The sequence below is a fragment of the Rhinatrema bivittatum genome, chromosome 1 (assembly GCF_901001135.1).
Source record: "Rhinatrema bivittatum chromosome 1, aRhiBiv1.1, whole genome shotgun sequence".
In the NCBI taxonomy this organism is placed as follows: Eukaryota; Metazoa; Chordata; class Amphibia; order Gymnophiona; family Rhinatrematidae; genus Rhinatrema; species Rhinatrema bivittatum.
Window position 1 is genome coordinate 686,595,580 of NC_042615.1, and position 20,764 is coordinate 686,616,343.

A 20,764-nucleotide genomic window follows, 5' to 3' on the forward strand; every position below is an offset into this window, starting at 1 on the left:
CCGATACTCTTCACTTCCTCTTCCGGGCCGGGAGGGGGGGCGAAGAGAGCACGCCGGTGCCGCTGACTCCAGCTGTCCTGCCGCGTTCCGCCCGGGCTGACAGCATTTTAAGCCCGGGCGGAGGAGGACCGGGGAGCAGCTGGGTCAGTGGGAAAGTGTGGCGACTGTCTGCGAGCCAGATGCAGCCCTCAAAAGAGCCATGGGTTCCCGACCCCTGTCGTAGGGGAACAAAACACAGGGGGCACTATAGTTTGGGGAACTTTCCCCGCGGCACACCCGACCATGTGTCGCGGCACACTGGTTGAAAATCACTGCTCTATCCCACGGGATCGACGCCCTGGTACAGCCATGGCCTCAGGGGGTCCTGCTATATGCCTTTCCCCCATGGCCCCTGCTGGGCGCCATTATACACAAGATTCAGGGGCACAGAGGCCTAATTCTTCTGGTGGCCCCGGACTGGCCAAGAAGACCCTGGTACGCAGACATGAGAAGACTACTGGCAGGGAAGCCATTACCCCTGCCCCCTCACAGGGACCTGCTGTGACAAGGTCCCATCCTCCACGAGGATCCAGCTCAATTCTCTCTTATGGTCTGGCCCTTGAGAGGGCCCGACTGAAGAAGAGGGGATACTCGGGGTCGGTAATCGATACACTCCTCCGAGCACAAAAGTTCTCCACATCACTAACTTATATAAGGATCTGGAGAGTATTTGAAGCTTGGTGCGAAACTCGTAGCACCAATCCACATGCCGCTAGGATCCCCATCATTTTGGATTTCCTGCAAGATGGGCTGCAGAAGGGTCTGTCCCTCAATTCAATCAAGGTTCAGGTGGCAGCGCTATCCTGCTACGGCCCCAGGAGTAACGGCAACAGCATTGCCACACACCCAGACGTTTCACGTTTCCTGAAAGGAGTCAAACACATTCGCCCGCCACTGAAGTGGCCAGTGCCCCTGTGGAACCTCAACCTAGTTTTGGAATTCCTAGCGGGACCCGCCTTCAGACCCCTCCGAGGCCTGTCCCTCTGCTTATTAACCTTGAAGATGGTGTTCTTGCTGGCCGTATGCTCAGCACGCCGCATCTCAGAGCTACAAGCGCTGTCCTGCCGCGATCCATTCCTCAGAATCACCCCAGGGGCTGTCCATCTTCGCACGATTCCTTCCTTCTTACCCAAAGTTGTCTCACACTTCCACCTCAACCAAACCATATCCTTGCCAACCATGGAAGGGTTGAAGAAATTGGAAGCAGGTCGAATACTGCGTCGTCTCGACATTGGTAGGCTGCTGTCCAGATACCTGGAAATGTCGGAAGCAGTGCGAAAGACGGACCTCCTGTTCGTCCTTCACAGTGGGAAGAGGCAAGGAGAAGCAGCTTCATGGGCGACTATTGCTCACTGGATCAAAGAAGTTATCAAGGCGGCCTACGTAGACGCGGGAAAACCACCACCTCTACGGGTCAAGACTCACTCTACCAGAGCACAAGCGGCCTCCTGGGCAGAAACTAGGATGCTGTCGCCTGCAGAGATATGTAAAGCGGCAACGTGGTCCTCCATCCATACCTTCTCCAGATTCTACCGTCTGGACGTCCAGGCTAGGGAGGACACAGCATTTGCGAGGGCAATCCTAAACGGACCTCGGGCAGCCTCCCACCCAGTCCGGGAGTAGCTTTTGTACATCCCATTTGTTCTGAGTCCATCTGCTACACGCTAGGAAATGGAGAGATTACTTACCTGATAATCTCGTTTTCCTTAGTGTAGGCAGATGGACTCAGCATCCCACCCGGCTGCCGATATACATGGGGATTCATCCATTCAAGGTAAGCCATGTTTTTCTTACATAGGGCATCCACCCTGCCGGGTGTCGACGCCTTTCGGTTGAGAACACTGGCGGTCTCCAGCTACTGTCAATCGGTCAGGTTAATCCTGTTAAGTTGATCAATCGGTCAGTCACACATATATCCATAATGCTTTTGCAAGGAAGATTACTGAGCTTCTGCACTTCCTGCAGGGGTATATGTACTACGTGCTGACGTCAGATCCGTCTCCAACTGCTAGCACGAGCACACTATACCCATTTGTTCTGAGTCCATCTGCCTACACTAAGGAAAACGAGATTATCAGGTAAGTAATCTCTCCATTGTAAAATAAAGTGCTAAATGTTCTTCCGGTAACATAACTTGCTGCAGAATTGGTTATGCTACCGTATTAGCAAATGGGAGATGAACTTCCCATGTTTGAGTTGATGCTTGTGAGGGACACCTTTTCCAATGGACATGCGACCTAGGGTTTTTCAACCCCTCGGTGCACTGGCATAGCTTAATGAATTTTCTAGTACAGTCAACTGACATTTTATCACCACTATGAACCTGCCTTGTAAGAGATTCAGTGAGATATCGCTGGTGAGTCAAAGCAGGTCTTACAAGAGAACATCCTCAGTGATACTGATGCATCACTGACATTTTTCATATGTTTTTAATTTTAAAAAATATACAAAGACTCCTGATATATATGAATGGGTTACTGTGGCTTTAAAGCAGTAGCTGAAAAAACAGCATTCCTATTATGCCACAGTTTTGAGGAGAGAGATTGTTTATAGAAGACCTCCATTCTAGGAATTTCATCCTATCTTAAGAAAATTGCACTTGAACTTTAAAGACAGAACCTATTACTGAGCAACACTTTTTTTTTTTAAATATACCGACATTCAATCTGACATTTTACATTCAGGTACTGTAGGTATTTCCCTATCCCCAGAGGGCTTACAATCTAAGTTCATACCTGAGGCAATGGAGGGTAAAGTGACTTGCCCAAGGTCACAAGGAGCGACAGCAGGACTCGAACCCTGGTCTCCTGGTTCATAGCCCACTGCTCTAACCACTAGGCTACTCCTAACATTTTAGCCCATTATGTCCCAGCGTCCTATTTAGAGGACAGCTTCTTAAAAAATGTGGGACATAATTGGTTAATAGTAAGATGAGGGGTAGGCAACTCTGGTCCTGGTGTGTCACAAATGGGTTTGGTTTTTAGGATAGTCACAGTGAATATGCATGAAGCATATTTGTATGCACTGCCTCCAGGGTATGCAGATATACAGTATCTCATGCACATTCATTGTGGATATCCTGAAAACCAGACCGGTTTGTGACACATCAGGACTAGAGTTGCCTATCCCCCTGGTCTAGATGTTGCATTCATTTTGGACTCCTGTCATTTGGGTGGTCACAAAAATCAGATGCATGCCATTTTAACTAAAGCTCCCTGCCTGAATTATGACTGCCTGCAGCTGTTAGTAGTTGGTCTTGCATCAACTTCTGCTGCCTCTCTCCCTGTTAAGTGTGAAATCTGTAAGAACTTTATATCCAGTCTTTATGAATGAATTGTAAATAGATGAGCTCTCGCAGCATGGAGTCTTGTTTTAAGCTACTGGAAGAAATGAAGAATTGGCAAGGTGAAATAAGCCTTGTTTTTTTTTCCCTTCTGTAGGAATTTCATTGAGCCGAGGTTTGCTCCTGTTCTGATACATGTTGCAGAACTGATTATTGGTAAGTAATCCTATATTTTCTTGATTATACTGTTTGCTTTTTATTTCTCTATTTATTAAGCTTGATTTCATATATTTAAAACTGAAATATATTTTGGGGCAGAGAACATTTCTAGAATGCCTTCCTTGTACTAATATACAACCCAAAGCAATTTTAATAAACATTAGTACATCAAGAAACTACTAAATCAATAAAATAAATTGAGTTAATTCATGAAAAATGCATCAATATAGCAAACTGGAAACTACTTAAACCAAACCTCTCATTTGGGAGGCTAAGCCATAAACTAGCTAACGAAATTTCCATTTAATACTGTAATAGCCCACCCAACTATATCCCAATACCCTCAGCCCATCCAGCACCCCTAAATAATGCTAGCCCCCAGTTGCTTCTGAAGGAGCTCCCAAAGGGGTAACCTCCTTAAGTTTACCCCTCGGGAGTAACCCATCCCCCTACAAATTTCGTCGCAGTTCACTGAGCACTACTCAGACAATAAAGATGAACTATATGCCATGCAAATGACTTGTTTTCCATCTAATTAACAAGAGGTTGTATAACAGTTGCAGATACACTATTCATAATGAGTTGTAAAGCTCAGCAGTGTTTTGCATTACCTGGTGGAAGGTGGGAGATGATTGAGAATTGACACAGTTGATAATGGATCGGTTCACCAGTTCAAAACAAGGTTTAGCTTGTTAGTGACTAAAAGTCCTGACTTCTTAAAAACTGTATAGTCTATATAAAATGAGTTAAATCAATCTAGTTACAAGTGGACAACAGCACATAAAATTTCCCCGATGAAAGATTCCTCAGGAAATTACAAAGCCATGGGGATAGGAGACAGTATTCTATAGTAACTGGTTAAAAGGCCGGAAACAGAGGGCAAGACTAAATGGTCACTTTACAAATGGAGAAAAATTTAGTGGAGTACTGCAGGGATTGGTACTGGAACCTACGCTGTTTAACATACTCATAAATGATCTGGGAAAAGGAATATGTTATGTTACACTGTGAACCGAGGTGGTGATTTTTTTTAAGTGCCCCGGTATATAAAAATTCTTTAAATAAATAAATAAATAATGAGGTGATCAAATTTGCAGACAATTTATTCAAATTAGTTTAAAAAAAGAAAAGCAGTAGATTGCAAGGAACTGCAGAAGGGCAAATGAATGGTAGATTAAATTTAATGTGGAGAAGTGCAAAGTGGGTAGGAAGAAAAGAAAGAGGTGTGGCATATATATAAAGAACAGTATTAAAGCAACAGCATTGCTGGGCTTATGAGATGAGGAGGAGGCACTGTGGGTTAATCTGGGAAAAGGAAATGGAACATCTGTTTATATGGGTGAAATACACAGACCTCCATCACAGACAAAGGAGATGGATAGAGATTTAATGGAAGATATTTGTAGGATTGCTGTGAAAGGGGGGGAGGTGCTGCTGCTAGGGGATTTTAATCTTCCAGATGTTGATTGAGACATCCCAGTTGCAGTGTTTTCTAGAAGCAGGGAGATCCTGGATTCTCTGCAAGGAGAACTGTTGGGTCAATTTGTAAGAGAGCCCACACGAGCGGGAGCAATACTGGATCTGGTGCTTACCAATGGGAACAGTATTTCTGATATTGCAGTGGATGATCTTCTGGGAACCAGTGACCCACGAGATGGTGTAGTTTCATATTAGGATGCAAGAGATGAAGGTTCGTTCTAGGGCGAGGGTCCTAGACTTCAGGAAAATTAACTTTCTAGCTGGATGGGAAAATGTAGGGGAAGTAGAAGAGCAGTGGGCAAAACTAAAAGGAGATATCAAAAGGGCAACTAATCTTTTTGTTAGGAAAGTAAATAAAGGGAAGAGGAAAAAGAGACTGTTATGGTTTTCTAAAGACGTAGCTGAAAAGGTAAGGGAGAAAAGGTTAGCATTCATAAACTACAAGAGATTGCAGAAAGAGGAAGACAGGCAACAATATCTGTAAAAATTAAGAGAAGCTGGGAAACTAGTTAAATGCGAAAATTCCAATAGAAGAAAAAATAACAAACATGGTAAAACGGGGGGGGGAGAGACTTTTTTTTTATTTTTTTTTTAAAGATATGGTAGTGATAGAAGAGAGTGTAAAAGTGGCATCAAAGGTGAAGGGTAGAAATATGTAGAGGCTGATAAGGGAAAAGCAAAATTGTTGAACAAATATTTCTGTTCTGTGTTCACTATGGAAGTGTCTGGAGCAAGACCACATAAAAACAAATAAGATTGGAAGTGAAGTAAACCTCAATCAATTTTCAGAACAGTGTGGTCGTGAGGAGCTAACTAAACTTAAAGTAGATAAGGTGATGGAACGAATGGGATACATCTGAGGGCACTTGGTGAACTTAGAGATGTCCACGAGCTCCACGAGCTGAATTTTCAATGCATCTTTAGAGTCTGGAGTAGTTCCGGATGACTGAAAAAGGTAGGATGTGGTTCCTATTCATAAAATGTGGCTGTAAGGAGGAGGCTGGGAACTACCGGCCAGTTAGTCTGACCTCTGTGGTAAGAAAACTAATAGAATTGCTGCTAAAACAGAGGATAGTGCAGTTTTTGGAATCTAGTGGATTGCAAGATCTGAGATAGCGTTTTGTTTTGGTGTTTTTTTTTACCAGAGGTAAATCTTCTCAGACAAATATCAATTTCTTTGATTGCGTGACCAGAGAGTTGGATCAAGGAAGAATGCTAGACTTAGTGTAATTGGATTTCAGCAAGGCCTTTGACACGGTTCCTCATGGAAGACTTATAAATAAATTGTTCTTCCTTGGTATGGCTCCTAGAGTTGACTGGGTTAGAAACTGGTTGAGTGGGAGGCGACAGAGATTTATTTATTTATTTAGGTTTTTTATATACCGGCATTCATGATACAATCACATCATGCTGGTTTACAGTATAACAGGGGTGCAAATAACTTCTAACTGTATTTAAGGTGTGGAGAAAAGCAGTTACAAATAACAAGGGTGATTGAACTGGGCGAAGAGAGAAATAGCAGGAAAGGATAACGTCGGTGAGATAATTACAGATTTCAGCAACTAGACTGGCTGAGAGAACTATGTTGACTAAGTGAGGGGTTAAATACAAATTCCTGAAACTAGTAAGATTGAGGGAAATATGTTGACAATGTGACAATATGTTGACTAAGTAAGGGGTTTATTACAAATTCCTGAAACTAGTCTGTCTTGAAGAGTTATGTAATCGGAGGGGGATTTGTAGGTCAATTGGAGGAGTAGTAGTAAATAGTTTTCTCTGAGGAGGAGGTTGTTCCTAGTGGTGTGCCTCTGGGATCTGTCCTTGGACTGCTTCTTTTCATCATTTTTGTAAGCGACATAACAGAAGGGTTGTTGGGAAAGGTTTGTCTTTTTGCTGATGCCAACATCTGTAACAGGGTGGGCAGCCAAAGAAGGAGTGGAAAACATAGGAGGGATCTAACAAAGCTCAAGGAATGGTCTAAGGTCTGGCAGCTAAAATTTAATGCTAAAAAATGCAGAGTAATGCGTTTAGGATGCAAAAACCCAAGAGAAAGGTACAGTATGGGAGATGAAATTCTTCCAAGCACAAAGGAAGAGTGGGGTCTGGGGGTAACTGTATCTGATGATCTTAAGGTGGCCAAACAGGTGGGTAAAGCGATTATAAAAGCCAGAAAGATGCTTGGCTGCATAGGGAGAGGGAATGGTCAGCAGAAAAAAGGGAGGTGATATTGCCCTTTTATAGGTCCCTGGTGAGACCTCACTTGGAATATTGTGTACAGGTTTGGAGACCGCACCTTCAAAAGGATATGAACAGGATGGCATCTGTCCAGAAGATGGCTACTAAAATGGCGAGTGGTCTTCATTCTAAAGTATATGGGTATAGACTTAAAAATCTAAACATGTATATCCTAGAGGAAAGGCGAAATAGAGGAGATATGATAAGAGACATTCAAAGATATCCATGTATAGGAGGTGAGTCTTTCAGTGGCTCAGAGGTTCTAAAACGAGGGGTCATGAGATAAAGCTGAAAGGCAGTAGACCCAAGAGTAATCTTAGGAAATATTTCTTTACAGTGAGGGTGGTGGATGTATGGAACATCTTCCTAGTGGAAGTGGTGGAGACAAAAACAGTTTCTGAATTCAAGAAAGCATGGTATTAAAACAGGAGATCTTTAAGGACGTGATGAATCATATGCTAATTTAATTGGATGGATGGGCAGACTGGATGGACCATATGATCTTTTTCTTCCGTCATGTTTCTATGCAGATCCCCCTGGTGAAAAAAGAGAGCCAGGCTGGTTGTAGGAAAGGGAGTTCCATAGGAGGAATTGTCTGCCTCAGAGGACTCCCTGGAAGATTTTAAGAGATTCTCTGGGGGAGATAGTAAGAGAGAATTGGAGGAAGGTTCCTCCTGAGGGAGAGGATCAAGCTTCTCTATTGCGCCTCTTTCATAGGGGTGAATTGAAGTCCCTGATTTCTCAGTCCCTGCGCACATTACATATTGCTAATGACAAAAAAGAAGAGAGACTCACTTCCAAGGAGGATCTTATTATGGTCAATTTAAAGAAGACTTGTCTTCACTAGGCAGTGCCAGACTTAATGGATTTAGAAATGGCGGCTCCAAAAGCTAATTTTAAAGGGAACTGTTTCCTCACCAAGCTGGATCCACAGGTGAAGAAAACATTTTCTTTTCCCATGCTAGATGCCTTGGTATGTTTGGTAACTAAATGCACCACCATCGCAGTAGTAGAAGGTGGGGCAGCTCTTAAGGATGCACAGGACAGAAGAATAGAGTCTGTGCTTGAACAGGCTTTTGGGGCTATGAGCACGGCTCTTCTTAACTCTGCCTGTTATTTTATTGTAGCGAGATCTGGGCTGCATCTAGTGCAGGATACTCAGGAAGAGTTCTGTACTGCCTGAGTGCTGCACATCCTGCTGACGTTCTCCAGGATACATGCCCACAGGCAGCTGTTTACAATGAAAAACTATTCTATTTTAAGTGCCAAGGATTGCTTTACCTTTCCAGCTTTCCAGTCTTTTGTTGAGTCACCGGGTTTACTCTCTAGTATTTGGGTAATAATAAGCCAGCACCTGCCCCACTTGGTCTCCCTAATGCTTACTTTCCCACAGTACCTCTTGCAGCTTCCGTGTACTGAACACCCACCATAGTAGCACTGCTGCTCCTAAGTTTGGGCGAGTTCTTTGAACTCCCACCCGGCTCTAGTAAAAAGTAGTTACTGCTTTGCTTAAAAAGCACAGACTTCTAGCAGCTTCTTAATTACTTCCAGCTGTGCTTCCCAATCAGTGGCAGGGCTCTCTGCAGTAGCTATCCTAATCCTGATTGGTCCCTTCTAAGAGCTCAGCAGACACCTTTCCCAATAACCCTGTATTTCTTGTTGTTTCAGGTTTTATCTTCACCAGGCAACTCTGGCTCAGCTTTTTCTCCTCCAAGAACAGAGTGCTCTATAAGCCTGCCATCAGAGCTCCTTTCTGCTGGAGACCCTAATTGCCCTGTCTTTTCAGTTTGGTTTAATGTGTGTGAGCCCCTTGATTCATCACAGGGGAGTTATAAAATAGGGGGCTCATGGTACCATAGCTTAGTAGAGGCCAGTTCAATTTCAACTGGAAGCCTAAAAGGAGCAGGAGGAAACTGCTATACCAAGATGAAAATAAATTTTGGCATGAGAGCTACAGAGCATTTGTCTATGGACACACAGTGAGGGAAACTTGATTAGTAGCTCTGGTATTATCTATTTGTTTGTTATTGGCTTGAAGTGCTGTACAGACAATGTGTGAAATGGGATATGCAGTACAAAGAAAAATTTGGATGCTAATCTGGTAAATGTGGACATGAACTGAGGAAGTTGGAAAAAGTAAGTTTGAAGACATGTATATTTAAATGTGAACAGAAGATGAACAGAGATAAAGGATCTTGGAATTATGGAGGGAGGTTAATCCAAAGGATGGGGCAAGAGAGAGCTGCAAAAGTGTGATGAGGCTCCTATGGAACAGGACATAGTCTAGCACTGGGAATATAAAAGGCAACATAATAAATATGAGCAAAGTTAGGAAGGTGCAGGAATATAAATACACTTGAAGGTGATGATGAAGGTTTTGACTTAGGAAGAGACTAAATGCACAATAGAATCTTTATGGGTAGAAATCCCATGTGTACTGGGGAAGAGTATAGCGATAGGAGTATACTGCTGTCCACCTGGCCAAAATGATGAGATGGACGATGAAATGCTAAGAGAAATTAGGGAAGGTAACCAAATTAGTAGTGTAGTAAAAATGGGAGATTTCAAATACCCACAAAAAAATGTGAAACCCAAAGCAATATTAAAATAGTTAGCCGAAGAAGGTGTCAGCAAGCCTGACATTGTGTGACTTTAAACAAGACACCAACCGGTCTTCTAATCATTCACCTTCATCATACTTTAATGCTTCAAAAAAAATTTTTTTTATATAATTTTTATGTTTTCTTAAAAATAGTCCTCCATCCTAAAAACATCCTCCTCTGGTTCCATGCTGTGATGTTTGAGACGTACGGTCCTCTTTAAATGGATAAAGACTCCGTGTCCATGATTTCTGTATGCCCCTGAAGAAGCTTTTTTAAGCGAAACACTGGCCGTGTTGGGCCATATTACACGTGGATTTAAAGAGTCTATCCATTAACATCGCTTTTAGGATGGAGGACTATTTAAGAAAATATAAAAATATTAAAAAAATTTTTTTTTTTTTTGAAGCATTAAAGTATGATGAAGGTCAATGATTAGAAGACCAGTTGGTGTCTTGTTTAAAGTCACACATCATCAGGCTTGCTGACACCTTTTTAGGCTAACAATATTTTAATATTGCTTTGGGTTCCACATTTTTTTGTGTATATTTGGTCACTGTGGTCTACCTATTGACTCTCTTTTTTCGAGTTGTAGATTTCAAATACCCCAATATTGACTGGGTAAATATAATATTAGGACATGCTAGAGAGGTAAAGTTCCTGGATGGAATAAATGAGTCTTTCATGGAGTATTTGGTTCAGGAACAGACAAGAGAGGGAGCTATCTTAGATCTAATTTGTAGTGGAGCTCAGGATTTGGTGAGAGAGTTAAGGGTGGTGGAGCCACTTGATGGTAATGATCATAACATGATCAAATTTGAATTAATGACTGGAAGTGAGGCTAAGTAAATCCACGGCTCCAGCACAAAACTTTCAAAAGGAAAACTTTAATAAAATGAGAAAATAATTAGAAAAAAACTGAAGGGTGCATCAACAAAGGTTGAGAGCATACAACAGGTGTGGACAATGTAGTTCAGATGTAGTCCACACATTAAGAAAGGTGGAAGGAAGGACAAACAATTACCGGCATGGTTAAAAGATGAAGTGAAAGAGGCTATTTTAGCCAAAAGATCTTCCTTCAAAAATTTGAAGAAGGATCCATCTAAAGAAAATAGAAAAAAGCGAAAGCATTGGCAAGTTAAATGTAAAACATTTGTAAGACAGGCTAAAAGAGAATTGAAAAGAAGTTGGTCATACATGCAAAAACTCATAATAAAAACTTTTTAAAAATATATCCAAAGCACGAAGTGTGCGAGGGAGTTGGTTGTACTATTAGATGATCAAAATGGTTAAAAGGGCACTTAGGGAAGAATAGGCCATCGTGGAAAGTCTAAATGAATTCTTCCTTCAATTTTTTTTAACACAAAGCATATACATAACTTTGTTATGGAAACAAGAGGATAACAAAAAGACAAAGAAAATAAAAAGAAACAATACAATAAATTCAGCATCCCATTGTACTTATACTTAAATCCAAAACATCTATCTAAGAAACATTTATGTAATATTATCCCAAAAGAAAACAAAATAAGAGGGAGAATAGAAATATATGGAAGTTATAGGAAACATAGTGAATAAAAGGACCCCTGACTTTCTTGCATGCACTGCCTCCATAACATGCAAATTTTCTCTCATGCATATTCATTGTTGGTATCTTGAAAATCCAACTGGCTGGTGGGCCCCCAGGACAGGGTTGGGGGCCACTGATTTAGAATATTTTCATGCTGATCCACCAAAGGATTTAATTTGGAAACCAAAGAGTCCACTTTAAGAACAGATAGAGACAAAATCTCTGAAAGGTTTTCCATTAGTTCCTACAGATATTCAAGTTTAATAATCGCCGGCTTTTGAGGCACTTGAAAAAATTTCTGTGAAGTTGGAAGTGCTGATGAGGAGGCTACATAGCGATTTAGAATCCCCAACCCTCTTACCGGTACAAAGCCTTCAGAAGGAGAAGGAGAAGCTAAACCAGCCACAGTCAAACCATCAGACGCCATTGAAGCTGGAACGGAAGATGCCGTAACCTCATTGGCTCCCACTGGCGTGAATGCTGACAACAGTAAATCTGCCATCATCTCTGCAGCCGCAGTAGAGGAGACGCGTCATTCAGGAGGTGGAGGAATCAATTCATGGGGACTGAGGGAAACTTAGTCTCCAGGAAGCCCTGATGCTCCCTCACTGGCAACTTCAATGGGAACTCACCCCCAAGCAATACAGGGTCTCCAGAAGACATAAAGATTGTAATTGTCGGTCTGCTAACCAAGTAGCAATGGGGTTCAGCGGGAAAAACCCTGAGTTTCCCTTTCCTTTTTAGAGCCATAGCAATGCAAGAAAGCTGATATCAGAGGTAACAGAGTGCAGCAGAGTGGAATCTACTGACTTGCGCCCATATTGTCCCTTCAAGCTTGCTTTGATGTTTACTGAGAAGGATGTTGGGGAGATCCCTGTTCTGGAGATAGTTTTCAAGGGTGACTATTCAGATGAACTGACACAATTCATGGTGAACCTTGAGGAATGTAGTAGGCCGGAGTGACAAACTGAAGAGTACCAAATCACTTGGACCAGATGGTATACATCCCAGGGTTCTGAAAGAACTCAAAAAATATTTGAAACCTATTTCAAGTAATTTGTAACTTAAGAACATAAAAACATGCCATACAGGGTCAGACCAAGAGTCCATCAAGCCCAGCATCCTGTTTCCAACAGTGGCCAATCCAGGCTTATAAGTACCTGGCAAGTACCCAAAAACTAAATCTCCCATGCTACTGATGCTAATAGCAGTGGCTATTTTCTAAGTCAGTTTGATTAATAGCAGGTAATGGACTTCTCCACCAAGAACTTATCCAAACCTTTTTTAAACCCAGCTACACTAACTGCACTAACCACATCTCCTGGCAACAAATTCCAGAGTTTAATTGTGCGTTGAGTGAAAAAGAACTTTCTCAGATTAGTTTTAAATGTTACATGCTAACTTCATAGAGTGCCCCCTAGTCCTTCTATTAATATAATGTTTATTTATTTATGTATTTAACAGCTTTTATATACCGTCGTTAAGTGGGACCATCACAACGGTTTACAATTCATACACTGTAACATAATAGCATAATAAGTATTAATAATCAGATAATGAAATACATCAAATTACTCAAATTAAAATTTTATAAAAATCAATAAGAGCATAAAACATTAATAATGTTAAATACATAAATACTAAAATCCAAATAAAAGAAGAAATAGACAACAAATAACTACTCTAAGAATCACCTTTCTTGGTGTAAAAGCCTATGTATATAGCCATGTTTTCAAATCCTCCTTAAATTGCCTGAGGTCATGTTGAAGTCTGAGTTTCACGGGCATGGCATTCCAAATTTTAGACCCGGCGAGTGAGATTGCTCTATCTCTAACCTGAGTTAGATATGCTGTTTTCACTGATGGTATCTGTAAAAGGCCTATATTTGCGGATCTTAGATTCCTATGGGGTGTGTGAAGACAAATTGTTGTATTAAGCCAGTCTGCATGCTCATCGTATATTCATTTGAGACGCGTACTGAGTGTTTTATACTGTATTCGATATTCAATTGGAAGCCAATGTAATTCTGCTACATTCTGTAAAATTTGGAATGGTCTGATAGTACAGGATGGTAAGCCAAGTAATAGAGTTGCAGTAATCGGTACTTGCAAAAATTAAGGACTGTAAAATAGTTTTAAAATCATTTTTATTTAATAATGGTTTGTCATTTTAATACCATTAATTTTCCATATCCTTCTCTTACTTTAAGTGCTATATGTTTTAGATTGTTTGCAATCGATTATGATTCCAAAGTCACGCATGTTGTTGGAAAGTTTAACTGTAAGATTATCATTAATTTTTATTGATGTATGAACGATATTTGAAGACTTTCTTTCTAGATGAATAAATTCTGTTTTGTCAATGTTTATGATTAATTCCATTTGTGTCAGGAGCTGTTTAATTATATCCAAATACATTGCTGCAAGTTTAAGAGTGTTCTCTAGGGTATCTTTTATTGGTAATTATTTGGATATCATCTGCATACATAGAAACATAGAAATGACGGCAGAAGAAGACCAAACGGCCCATCCAGTCTGCCCAGCAAGCTTCACACATTTTTTTCTCATACTTATCTGTTTCTCTTAGCTATTTGGTTCTATTTCCCTTCCACCCCCACCATTAATGTAGAGAGCAGTGATGGAGCTGCATCCAAGTGAAATATCAAGCTTGATTAGTTAGGGGTAGTAGGGGTAGTAACCGCCACAGTAAGCAAGCTACACCCATGCTTATTTGTTTACCCAGACTATGTTATTCAGCCCTTATTGATTGTTTTTCTTCTCCCCTGCCATTGAAGCAGAGAGCTATGCTGGATATGCGTGAAGTATCAGTTTTTCTTCTCCCCTGCCGTTGAAGCAGAGAGCTATGCTGGATATGCGTGAAGTATCAGTTTTTCTTCTCCCCTGCCGTTGAAGCAGAGAGCTATGCTGGATAGACAGATAATTAATAATTCCCAGCCCTGCTAAAAGATGGCATAAAGGCAGCATATATAAAATATAAAAAGCGTGGCTGATAGGGCGGAGCCCTGAGGGGCTCCTTTTTTTAACGCAATTTTTTCAGAAATCCTATTATTAATTTGCACCTGATAAAAAATCTATTCTTCAAGTAAGATTTAAATCATTGGAGGGTAGTTTCACTAAGTCTTATTTCATCTAGCCTTTGTAGTAAAATATCATGGTTCATTGTGTCGAATGCAGCCGAGAGGTTGAGTAAAATTAGTAAGTAATGCTGTCCATTATCAAAGCCTCTTAAGTATTGTATCAGTTAATGAGGATGATAATAATAATGTTTCCATACTGAAATGCTTTCGGAAACCATGTTGTGATGGATATATGATATTATTAGCTTCCAGATGATCTGTTAATTGTGTTTGAACTGTTTTTTCAATTAATTTGGCCAGGAAAGCTAAGTTAGAGACTGGCCTGTAATTATTTAGTACTGTCGAATCCAAACTTTTCTTTTTTTTTAATTGGTTTTATTATGGCCCCTTTTAAAATATCAGGAAACGATCCGTCCTTTGGAGACAAATTTATGATATTGGCTATACGGGGTGCAACAATATGAGCTAAAGGTTTAAGTGCTAATGTTGGTATATTTATTTATTTATTTTTTGATTTTTATATACCGATGTTCCTGTATAAAATACATATCACAACGGTTTACAAGTAACTAAAATTGTTGCCTCAGGGGCAAAATACATTGTAACAAAGTAACAATAAAGAACTTATAGATAAATAAAATAAAAGGCCTAATTTAACTGTGAACTAGTACTACTCAAAAACATGAGTACGGGGGGATAGGGGACCTGGGACTCTAACGTCATTGTATTCCTCGGGTATAAGTTCTCCAGGAAAGCTTGGGCGAAAAGCCAAGTCTTAAGCTTCTTTTTGAAAGTCATAGCGCAAGGTTCTTGGCGCAAGTCCAGCGGGAGCGAATTCCAGAGTGGGGGACCCGCAGTGGAAAGAGCGCGTTTCCTCAGTGAGGTTTTTGCCTGCTGGATGTGAAGCATGTTCTGGTATGCACTTCTAATCGGTCTCTTAGCGATGTGTTGCTGCAGTTGAAAAGTATAGCATCAATAAAGATGATTTGTGGGGGTTTAGATTTTTTTATCAAGCCTTCTGTCTCAGGGATAGAGACTTCGTTCAATTGAGTCCATTTAGTTAATTTTCTGGAGCACATCTTAATCTCTTGTTTTTCTTTATTCGTAATACCTACTAGTAAATTATCAATTTTATCCTGAAAAAACATTGCTATTTCATTGCAGCGATTTTCTAGGAGGTCATGAGGTGTGTGGGCACAGTCTTTAGTAAGTTTCTCTACTATATTGAATAGTGTCTTAGGGTTGTGAGCAAATTTATTAATTTTAGAGCTATAATATATATTTTTTTATTTAATAATTTTTTTATAGTAAGCAAGAAAAGAACGATAGCTAGCTAATGTTTCCATGGTTTTACTTTTTCTTCAGTTTTTTCTTAAGATTCGTTTAACTCCCTTGATTATTATACCAGGGCTGCTGGTTTTTTGAACCCTATAAACATATAGTTTTTATCGGATTTATCCTATCTGCTATATTTGATGTCATATGAAGCCATTCACTAGCTGCATCACTTGTGTTAGATATGCCTAATACATTGATTTTCTCACGGATTTCATCTTCTAATTCCTCAGTTTTAAATGGAGGGCAAAATTTAAATTTAGTGGAATGTTTGGCTTCTGTATCTGAGCTATCAACTAGAGTTAGTTTAGTGTGAATTAAGAGATGTTCTGACCATGGAGTTGGTAGGTACTGTTAGTTTGCATTGCTTCTTATTTTTGAATTAATAAAATAAGATCCAGTGGCAGGTGGCTTCAGTACTGATTAAGTCAAAACCTAATGCTGAGAGTGCTTCTATAAGTGTATGATAGGTATTGGAAAGAGGTTTAACATCCACGTGCAAGTTAAAATCACCAGCAATTATTGTAGGTTTGTCCGGGTTAAGATTAGATACAGCAAATTCCATAAGAGGTGATATATTCAGATCAAGTAATCCGAGAGGGCAATATCAAAGACATAGTTGTAGATTAAGTGCATCAAATAAAGCAATTTCATAATTTTGAGAAACATTGAGGGAGAAGTTTAAAACAGAGTTCTTTTTTTGCAGTGAGCATAAGTCCACCTCCTCTGCGATGTTCTCTTGGTATTGGGAAGGTCTCATAATTTCCTAGCGCAATTTGATTTATGATAAGAGTCTGTACTCTTTAACCATGTTTCAATAATTGCAAGGATGGTCTGGTTTGTCATCTTGTAGTAAATTTGAGATAATTGGCCACCTTTTTGCAATTGATTGTACATTTACTAGGAGAAATATTAATAACATATTACCGATGAAAGCAGGTCCCTTAGTGTTGATGGATATTAAATTACTCTTATTTTTTTCCTTAGTGCGATTCTGTATCTTTTTTACTTGAGTAGTGATTACTGTATATTCCTTGATTTATGCATATAGGGATTGGCATTGCAGATTGATTATTACATGACATTGTTCAATCACTTACTTCGGTGTAGTAGATGATGAAAGTGCTGTATGAAGGATCGTACAAAGGGGCCTACCCCTTTGTTGTGCGACGCCTGGTGTGCAGCAACTCCAGGCCCTGTGCTTCGCTTATGACCCCCTCGGCGCGCTTTGATGACGTCCGTGGCAGCAGCCGAGGAGGGAACGGTGAAGCGCGGTGTTTACTGGTCCAGCGGTTGCTGCCGCAGGCAGGCAATGGAGAGCCTCAGATGTCTGTGGATGTCTGTCACTAATTTACCTTTTCTCACTAAGGTGATTGAGCAGAGTGTTGGGACAGCTTGAGACATTTTTACAGGACAATTTGGATCCTTATCAGTCTGGCTTCTGCCATGGTTACAGCACAGAGACAGCTTTACTGGTCCTGGTTGGTTATCTGAGGTTGAGCCTCCGTAGGGGAAAGTCTTCCCTATTGATTCTTCTGGAGTTGATAGTTGCATTTGCCACCATTGATCTTGAGATCATATTATCAAAGTTAAATGACATAGGTGTCAGAGGCAGGGTCCCCCAGTGGTTTCAGAACTTTTTATCAAATAGGCCATATAGTCTCTTTCTGCTATCATATTTCTATCTAGTCTGCCCATCTACCCAACTAATTTAGCTTTATAGTTCCCATCCCTTCCTCATAGATCCCCTGTCTTTATCCCATGCTTTCTTGAATTCAGATACCGTTTTGTCTCCATCACCTCCACTGGGAGGCTGTTTGCATCTACTACCCTCTCTGTAAAGAAATATTTCTTAAGATTACTCTTGTCTACCTCTCTTTCACCTTCATCTCATAACCCATTGTTCTAGAGCCTCCTTTCTACTGAGAGAGGCTCACCATCTGTGCATGAAAATCTTTGAGACAGGTGAAATATGATATTTAAATATCTCTGTCTTGCCTTTCCTCTAAGGTATATATGTTTAGATCTTTAAATCTTTCCCCTTATGTTTTAGAATGTAGGAGCCACCTTCTTGACCAACCAGTTTATATCCTTTTGAAGGTGCGGTCTCCAGTCTGCCTTTTGGAATGGAAGGTGTGGCGGTTACTACCCTTAATCAATAAGCCTTCATACTGTTGATACAACTTCATTATTGCTCTCTGCTTTTGTGGCAGGGGGAATTAGATTCACACAGCAACCAATAAGGACATTGGATTTTATGGTCTGGGAAAACAAGCATGGGGTGGTTACTACCCTTAACCAACATGCCTGATACTTTGGATGAAACTCCAACATTGCTCACTGCTTCAACGACAAGAGATAACAGGGAGTTGGACTCAGACAGCAACCAACAAGGGCCCTGACTTTGACAGTTTGGGAAACTAAGTAAGGGGGTGACTTGTGTGGCGCAGCAGATGCTACCATAAGCTTGCTGAGCAGACTGGATGAATCGTTTGGTCCTTTTCTGCCGATATTTTCTATGTTTCTGCTCTTACTAAACTGAACTGTAGTGTGCCTTAACGGGCAATTCTGTTGCCAGTTCTTTTTAAAATGTATCTCTACCCTCTTTTGGAAATCATAAGGTCTCATGGCCTCAGTTTTTAGTGATGTGCCGATCGTTTGTAGCTTTACTGTTCCCAGTCAGATTTTCTTTTTCCAGTTTTCTTTTACATAAGAACTTATTATTTGCCATACTGGGTCAGACCAAATATCCATCAAGCCCAGTATCCTGTTTCCAGCAGTGGCTAATCCAAGTCACAAGTACCTGGCAAGATCCCACAAGGTTGATATATTTCATGCTGCATATCCCAGGGATAAGCAGTGGATTTCACCAAATCTACCTTAATGCTTTGTAGGCTTTTCTTCCAGGAACTTGTCCAAATCTTTTTTTAAACCCAGCTACACTAAAAGCTTTTGCCACATCCTCTTGACAAAAATTCCAGAGTTTAATTATGTTCTTATGTTTTGAAAATGTGTGAAAGTCCACATTTTTTTAAAGCTTTTTACAGAATTTTCAGTCTGAGGGTTGGGGTTTTTGCATTCCGTCTTGCTATTAAGCAGTTTTAGTTTTACATTGTAATAGTGTCATAATGTGGCTATTTTAATTTGTTTTGGTTGAATTGCTATTTTGATGATATTGTAAAAAACAAATTCTGCTTAATATACATCAACTTAAGCTTTTAGTAAGCAATTAATTACATTTAAATAAAATCTACTATAGTGTTTGTTCCTACTTGTGGAGTTGTGTTTAGATCAGTTTTTTTCGTTAATGTTAAAATATTATTAAAATATAATTATTACAGCTGAGTGATCAGTTAAGCAATAAGAAATATAATTGGAGATAAAACCAGAATATTAAGTTCATAAAGTTTTGAAAAATAAGATAGGTGAAAAATGAGGGCAACATCCTAACAGACTATGTTTTGAAATATTTATATATTTTTTTCCCTTTGTTCCCAGATATCTACCTACCTGTTGTTGGACAGTCAACTGTGATCGACAAGCAGTTTTTAAAGCTCCAGGAACTTCTAGAAAATGAAATGGATTATGAGCAGGAGCTGCTAGAGGTTCTGGGCATGATGGACATGTTGTTTGCTACCATGACAACCAAAAAGAGCGCCACCACACAAAAGGACCAGGCCAATGGTGCTTCCCAGGGCCTTGCACAGGACTCGAACAGCACTTCTCCCTAATGTTTCCACATAGGAAATACTTTCTAACAATTCCTGTTGAACATTTAGCTTTTTGAACTCTTCATAAGAGAATTATTTTTCTATGGCTATGTTCATAATGTGGTATGGCCCAGGAAGAAATTGGTGTAAATTCCATTGTGTTAAAGAGACTACGACCATTCACCGAAAACAGGGCTTTTTAAACCTCGTGCTTGTTCTTGGGTGCATTTAATAAGATCTGTTTCATGCAAAGATTATTTTGCTTAACTTTATAAGGAAATCCATTATCGGGAGTTACAGTACATGCAACCAAAGGATGAAAGCACAGAGAAAATGCATGTGGTAGCTAACAATGTCCATTGGAATCATTTAGAGATGCTTTTTCAATGATAAATGTATAATTTATTCAAGAGCTTCAGAAAGAAAGTTGTGTTTTTTTAAGAAGTGAGCAAATCAGTATGTCCCCCGACATGGACCTATGTTTCGCCTGAAGGCTGCAACTGGCATCAGTCTGAGCCGTCTGCCTCCTAGTCCCATTGTAGCCTTTGGGCGAATCATGGGTCCATGTTGGGGAACATACTGATTTGCTCACTTCTTAAAAAACTTTTTTTCTGAAGCTCTTGAATAAAATATACATTTATCATTGAAAGACCATCTCTAAATGATGCCGGTGCACTTTGTTAGCTACCACATGCATTTTCTAAACTCTTTATAGCCACATTAACCAGTCAAAATGCATCTCACTTGAATGGTTATAACAGTGTACTTTTCTGAGTACCTAAAAATATTGATGATGGGAGAAATCAAATATGGACAAAAACAGCATCAAGAAAAATAAAATGATCCAGTTTAAAATGTTCATAATTTGCGCTTGCCTTCAAACCTACATTATAGCATTTGGAAGGGGTGAGTGATCTCTCATTTCCCCAAAAGAAAAATTCCCAGCGGTGTATTGAAAATATTTCTTCATGCCCGAAATATCAAGAGGAAATTGGTCCATCTAGAACCTGGAAGCCTGGAATCATCACATGATGGCCTGTCACTTCAAGGTGGAGTCTCTTAGCTTTCTAACCCAGGACATTTCTTTGGTTTCCTGGATTTGCAGGGTGGATTTCTTCATATCTCCATGGCCAAGTCCTATCAGAAATACATATACTTTTGCATACGGGCCCGCATTTCCCTTTTATTTGTTTCAAT

The 20,764-nt window shown here is 40.2% G+C and overlaps 1 protein-coding gene across 2 annotated transcripts in view; it reads left to right on the plus strand.

Annotated features, from left to right (window-relative positions):
- The window catches only part of UTP15 (UTP15 small subunit processome component), a 104,798-nt gene extending 84,372 nt beyond the window's left edge, over window positions 1-20,426 (plus strand). For both annotated transcript variants that reach the window (XM_029574853.1, XM_029574857.1), the window contains 2 exons: window positions 3,480-3,538; window positions 19,356-20,426. In XM_029574853.1, the coding sequence (XP_029430713.1) occupies window positions 3,480-3,538; window positions 19,356-19,588 (292 nt within the window). In that variant the 3' untranslated portion in view covers window positions 19,589-20,426. The remainder of the gene's footprint in view (window positions 1-3,479; window positions 3,539-19,355) is intronic.
- The last annotated feature ends 338 nt before the right edge of the window (window positions 20,427-20,764 follow it).